This window comes from Haliotis rufescens, unplaced genomic scaffold (genome assembly GCF_023055435.1).
Source record: "Haliotis rufescens isolate VD_foot unplaced genomic scaffold, xgHalRufe1.0.p SCAF_7, whole genome shotgun sequence".
Taxonomy (NCBI): domain Eukaryota; kingdom Metazoa; phylum Mollusca; class Gastropoda; order Lepetellida; family Haliotidae; genus Haliotis; species Haliotis rufescens.
The window spans coordinates 47,183,966-47,190,202 of NW_025964361.1; the positions used below are offsets into that span (position 1 = coordinate 47,183,966).

Genomic DNA, 6,237 nt, shown 5'->3' on the forward strand with positions numbered 1-6,237 from the left:
TTTTTGAGTTCTTCTGCTTCCACCGCAGCCCAACAGCAAACACATCACACGATTTCGTTTACCTGGTTTGGATTTCAGAATTGTTTGGATATCTGAAATCTGTGTAATTGACACGTTTACTAATTCTAGGGACGAGTGTACGAGGCAATTTTTAAGTCTTTCGAGAACGCTGTTATATCCTACAACTTAAAATAACAAAAGGAGAAAGTGTAACTGCAGTCATGTGCGCTGTCAACATGCTTGTGCCATGCAATCCGCATGTGCCTGTATGGACGCTGGCATTACGCTGTGGTCACTTCCAGTCAGTTTTTTGTATGTCAGCGTAAACAACGAATTGGACCTCGAAATGAAAACAAATAAGTTGGGCCTGTTGACATGAAGTGTAGCTTTGGCACAACACCCATCCATGCAGCAAATTAACGCCAAAGTTGGCAAATAATCAACAAGTAGCAACAAATGGCCAGTGACAACAGTAAAGACTGAAGTACCGATGCCAAATCCGAGGGTTTCTCACCTTCTCCGACACCGCACGGAACAAACAGGACCCGTCTCTGACAATTGTTTTCCTGCACAGGCCCAGCTGCGCAAGATATGCATCCATGTTTGCAACAAGTTTCGACATTTCTTGTGATTTCGAGCTCATTTTCTGCTCTCTTCGAAAAGCACGTTGGTTTTCGCCCAACTAGCTCATGCAAGCACCTTGTGCACGTGCAATTGTGGGGGGTCTCCGTCTCGCATTGTGATTGGTTCACTTGTCCGTTTCATGTTGCCGACGGCTACTGTTTTAAGGACGATATTGACTGAGAATTTAATTTTCTAATTGATGGTTAAATGGTCACACCGTTTTCAGAAGATCACAGCTGTTACAGTATTGAAAAAAACCGCCCACCTTAAATTACATTGACCACATTGGCGATAAATGGCACCTAACGAAATTAGAAACGTGTTGTATTCATATGCGTCTTAAAGATAGATTTTATGTTTGATTAACTCAGTTCGCGTAAACATTATAATGCTAAATTACACAAAGTATTAAAATTAGAATTGCATCACAAATATTGCAAATAAACGCATGTAACACATTTCAAACTAAAAAGCGTGGATGGCTGTTTTTAATTATTCGCCCTATATAACGAATATTGTGTTTCCGAATATTTTTATAATTATTTGGGTCAATATTGCAGTAAGTTCTAATATATCGCGGATTTTCCTTTAACGTCAGTTAGGGTGTTAACATCATGGTGCCAAGATCGTTCACCACGTTTCACCACGTTTACCCTCTGTTCAGATGCACATATCTGTATAAAGTTGTATCATATAGAGTCTTGATAGTTATTTCATAAACGTGTCTTAAATATTGATCCTGATGATTTAACTAGCAGAAAATAGAAAGTGGATGATGTTGGTATTGTTTTCAGTTCCAAATTATTTTTATAGAAATCCTCAAAGCCGATTTTTTAAGGGTATAACTGCCATATATGATGGAGATACACATGCAGCTGTGCTGAGGAATTGTGAACTGCTGTCACATGGAAAAACACGCATTATCGCAAAATAAAATGCAAACAAATATATGCGTGTTGATATATGTGCATAATATGATGAAGATGTTATCCATGCATGGATGTACAAAATATTTCCATCAATTAATGGGTAGACAGTAAACTGCGGTTATAACGAACTTAAAAGGGACCAGTAATTTTATTTCGTTTTAACCGAAGTTCGTTATGAGCAAATATATAACATATATACAGAAAATGGGCGGGACACAAAAAAACACAGTTCGTTATAAGGGTGTTCGTTATGAACGTAGTTTACTGTATGTGTGTAGGACAGTGTCGTTTATGGTGACCCTTCAATAATCTTAGCCATGCTGTTGTTCTTTCACTCGGTTCCATCCATGAAGATTCCGGGATAGAATAGGTCTTCAGCAACCCATAGTTGCCGTAAAAGGCGACTGTGCTTGTCGTAAAAGGCGACTAACGGGATCGGGTGGTCAGGCTCGCTGACTTGGTTGATGCATGTCATCGATCCCAAATGCGTGGCTCGATGCTCATGATATCAATCACTGGATTGTCTAGTCCAGACTTGATTATTTACAGACCGCCGTCATATAGCTGGCATATTGCTGAGTGCGGCGTTAAAAGAATGTATCAACCATGCAAGTCAGCGAGCCTGACCACCCGATCCCGTTAGTCGCCTTTTACGACAAGCATGGTGCAGACCTTCTAACCCCGGATCTTCACATGTCTCACCAAACAAGAAGTTCAAAGACAGGGTCTGCTTGGAGTTGAAAGGATTACACGAGTTTTGCGTTCAGCATTGCTGGATTATGGCTTTGATCCCGAATCGGCGACAATCCGTGCACATTTATGTTTGCTTGTTTATAATAACACCCCGTGAAGATAAAACGATTGATGTCTGTGTTCATCAATCACTTCAGGCAAACGGACATATTAATATGTTTATGTAAAGATAATAAATATAGCAAAAAATGTACGTATTTACAACAACGAAACCCCTAACACGTGGTGCAAGCTTTAAGGCACCAGCTTTTCTTTAAATCGCTGGTGAAATTAGTAGATATATAACTGTATTTTAAAATTGGGGTCCTTACAGTAAATACTCTGGAAAACCATGAAAAGAATATGATAATAAAGTGTGTGTTCCAATGAAAATACATTTCATCGTTTGCATAATTATATAATTTTATGAAATGATTTAATAGCGTAAATGTACTGTGTTGTAAAATGTCCGAAATGTGTACTCCTTCTTTGGATAAATCAGAAACATTGTCTGATATTATAGCTCACAAAAATGTAAATGTCTTGTACGTGCCGGGGCGGTCGGGTAGCCTAGTGGTTAAAGCGTTCGCTCGTTACGCCGAAGACCCGGGTTCGCATCCCGACATGGGTACAATGTGTGAAGCCCATTTCTGGTGTCCCCCGCCGTGATATTGCTGGAATATTGCTAAAAGCGGCGTAAAACCAAACTCACTCACTCATTCTTGTACGTGCCTGGGCCCCGTTCCACAACGCGCTCTTAGTTCTACGACTATATCTTAAGCCAATGCTATGATTATCTCAGCACTGAGGCGGCGTTAGTTGGACGGGTCCATGGTCGGCATATTGGTCTAAGAGTTAGTGAGTAAGTTGGGTCTTACACCGATATTACCAATATTCTAGCTATACATGAGTAACAACGGGGAAATTGGCTTAACACGTTGTATACCCACGTGTGGAATCGAAACCCGGCCTTAGGCGTGACGAGCGAACGCTTTAACCACTCGACTAACCACCGCCCATTTGTCTGAGAAACAAGGGAAGAGGAACAGACTGTTAAAAGTTACAAAGAGGTGCAGTTGTTCACATATTGATACAAGCACGGAAATCTGCACGGTCGGCGCCTTGGGCCATAGTAGCTCTGAAAGGACCCGAAATCCATGCTTGCGAAAGGCGACTAACGGGATTGGGTGGTCAGGCTCCCTGACTTGGATGTTGCATGTCATCGTATCCCAGTTGTGTCGATTGATGCTCAAGATCTCAATCACTGGAATGTTTGGTCCAGATTCGATTTTGTACCGACCCCCTATCCTAACATATGGACATGGACCCCATTGATCTGGTTCTGATATTTTCTTTTATATTATCGAGTAAAACGATCATTTCAGTAACTCAACATATATCAATAAGGTTATCCAGTGGACACTGCATAATGATAGAATATACAGTAAAGTACGGTTATAACGAACTCAAAGGGACTACTTATTTTAGTTCGTTATAACCGTAGTTCGTTATAAGCATATATACAGCATAACTACAGCAAAGAGTCGGGACCAAAAAAGTAGTTCGTTATATCCGTCAGTTCGTTATAAGCGTGTTCGTTATAACCGTAGTTTACTGTATATAATATATACAGAACGGAGACCTATGATTGTGGGATGGAAACCCGGCTCGCCCCGATTCTGTTTCTAGCTTTATCAGCACCATACCCGTGCTCCTGGGTTTCGTCAAAGTGGTACATACCTCTGAGACCCGCATCACTTAATTGTATGTACTTTCCTCCCACAATAAGACATCGTCTATATCTCACGGGTATATCTCGGTACATCCTACACTAACCACTGAATCCATTCGTGAGGATTTCGCGAGCTGAATCTACCTGTCCTTGATTTTCATTAACATTTTACTGACCAATCAAACGCCGATACAAGGACAATCAAATGGACAAGGCAAGAAACCAAAGCCACCACCACTTTTAATGGACATGAATACACCCTTTCCATCAACAATATTTTTAGGGCTAAGTTTTGCGTGTTGGTGAGTTTTTCAATGATGAATTTCTCGATACGCGAACGCTGATTGGTCTATTAATTTCCTACACAACAAACCTGGTTCCCTGTCTCAGTTGCGCTACGCTACATTGTATATTACTCCCCAGAATGTTAACTCTACACCATAGTGCGGGTATCGTTTCTAAAAAGATATATCAAAGATAATAAAAATATCTTTACTTGTTGATAAAATTGTAATTTCTTCTCTAAACATCTGTGAAGATATAAAGGTTTGCTACGGTAGATAAACCAGGTATCACATGCAGTTAGTTAAAAGTTTTGCAGTCGTACAGACATGTTGTGAACATAGAGATCATAAATATTTAGAGTAAACATACTTTACCTAATGAGATACTAGTTTTACGAACCAGAATATTTATAGTTTAGTTTTGTTGAACCAATTAAAATCAAAACATAATTTCCCCTATTAAAATACTACGAACCTTCTGGTAAAACAAAATTTACGAACTTTCTGTAAAAGAGCAAGCAATCTGAAGCAAGCATTTATTTTCCGCGTCGTGATTTACATGCAAAGTATATCACGCGTTGTAGTGGGAGATATGTAATGTTATTGCAAAGAATTATGGTATGTTGTTTGTAGAGCTGTTATTATGCAATCCCCATCCCTTCAGAGAAATGTTCTAAAGGAAATGGGTTTTTATTTACAAATACCAATACATTTTCCTGCATAAAAACCTACAAAATAAGAAATGAAATGTGTTAATATATTTGTGGTAGCAATGTGTTCGCACAATAGTATTTTGATTAAACTTCACGTTTTTATGTACAGATATTAATCTTTAATGTGTTACTGGATAATGAAAGTATCATTTAAAAAATGATTTTCGTCCAGTTCCAATGCCTACATAAAGATTCCTATGTAGTTATGCCGAATCAAAATCAAATGTACACCAAGAAATGTACATTTCTTCAGGTCACTTTTGCTGTAACTCCAAGATACACATCAGAAGAGAATCTGTCTATACAACTTGCGATCTTGGTGAAATCCATGATGAATAATACAGTGTAATGTTTGTATGTAAGAATTATTGATTGTTTAGAAACAAATATCTACGAACAATTTTTCATAATTTTAAATGTAAACAAAATATTTTTAAAATATGGCCGTCAATCAGTTCGATATTGTCAAACCCGGGCTATTGTCTTTAAATGTGTTTTTTTACGCCTGCAGATGATTTTTTGTAAATACATTTCCGAATTAAGCGCATAACCGATATGTTGCAGCTTCCCAAACTTGCAATAATTTCAAAATGTCACCTTGCAAATATTATAAGGTGTTAAGGAGTCAAACCATGCATCTACTGGTTACATTTGGGAGTCTTCAGCAATCAGTGCAATAAAAAGAACACGGTCGAGCAAATGTAATTGAAATCCAATGCAAGATTATCGAAATAAGGCAACTTTCTGACAAATGTTATTCAGGCATGGGGAGCAAAATATGCAACATTTAATGTAACATGCGGGAGTTTAGTAAATGTGAGCTGCAAATGACTACTTGTTAACGGAACATTATCTGACAACCTCAAATGATGTATTTATTCATTGGGGCCTATGTTTGATCATGTGTTTTTTTCTGTAGAACCATACATATTTTAGTGTAAAATATGGTACCTCTGCATTCATGGCCGACCGACGAACAAGCAGTGAATATAATTGTTGTTGCCTGATCATAACTTCACTGGGGGTAAGCGAATCAAGTGAAAAACATGTCGGCAGACACGGGGGTGTGGACGGTTGTCAACTAAAATGGAGGGACTGATGACAACAGAAAAAGTATCCCGAATTCGATTTACGAAAGACAACCATTGATGACCAAGTGTCGTTATTTATACAAAAATAAACCCTTTATTCCATCTCTTGATGTATTCACATTTATCATCAAT

General features: G+C 38.6%; 1 protein-coding gene across 4 annotated transcripts in view; it reads right to left on the bottom strand.

Annotated features, from left to right (window-relative positions):
* LOC124143683 (putative bifunctional UDP-N-acetylglucosamine transferase and deubiquitinase ALG13) overlaps positions 1 to 802 on the bottom strand; it is a 146,091-nt gene extending 145,289 nt beyond the window's left edge. For 2 of the 4 annotated variants that reach the window (XR_006862317.2, XM_046512723.2), the window contains exon 1: positions 515 to 698. Coding sequence is in view for 3 of the 4 variants with exons in the window: in XM_046512723.2 (XP_046368679.1) it covers positions 515 to 643 (129 nt within the window). In the remaining variant the exon portion in view is untranslated. Of the gene's footprint in view, positions 1 to 514 lie in introns of all 4 variants that reach the window. The other 2 variants (XM_046512726.2, XM_046512725.2) reach the window with 2 other exon arrangements.
* Between the last annotated feature and the right edge of the window lie 5,435 nt (positions 803 to 6,237).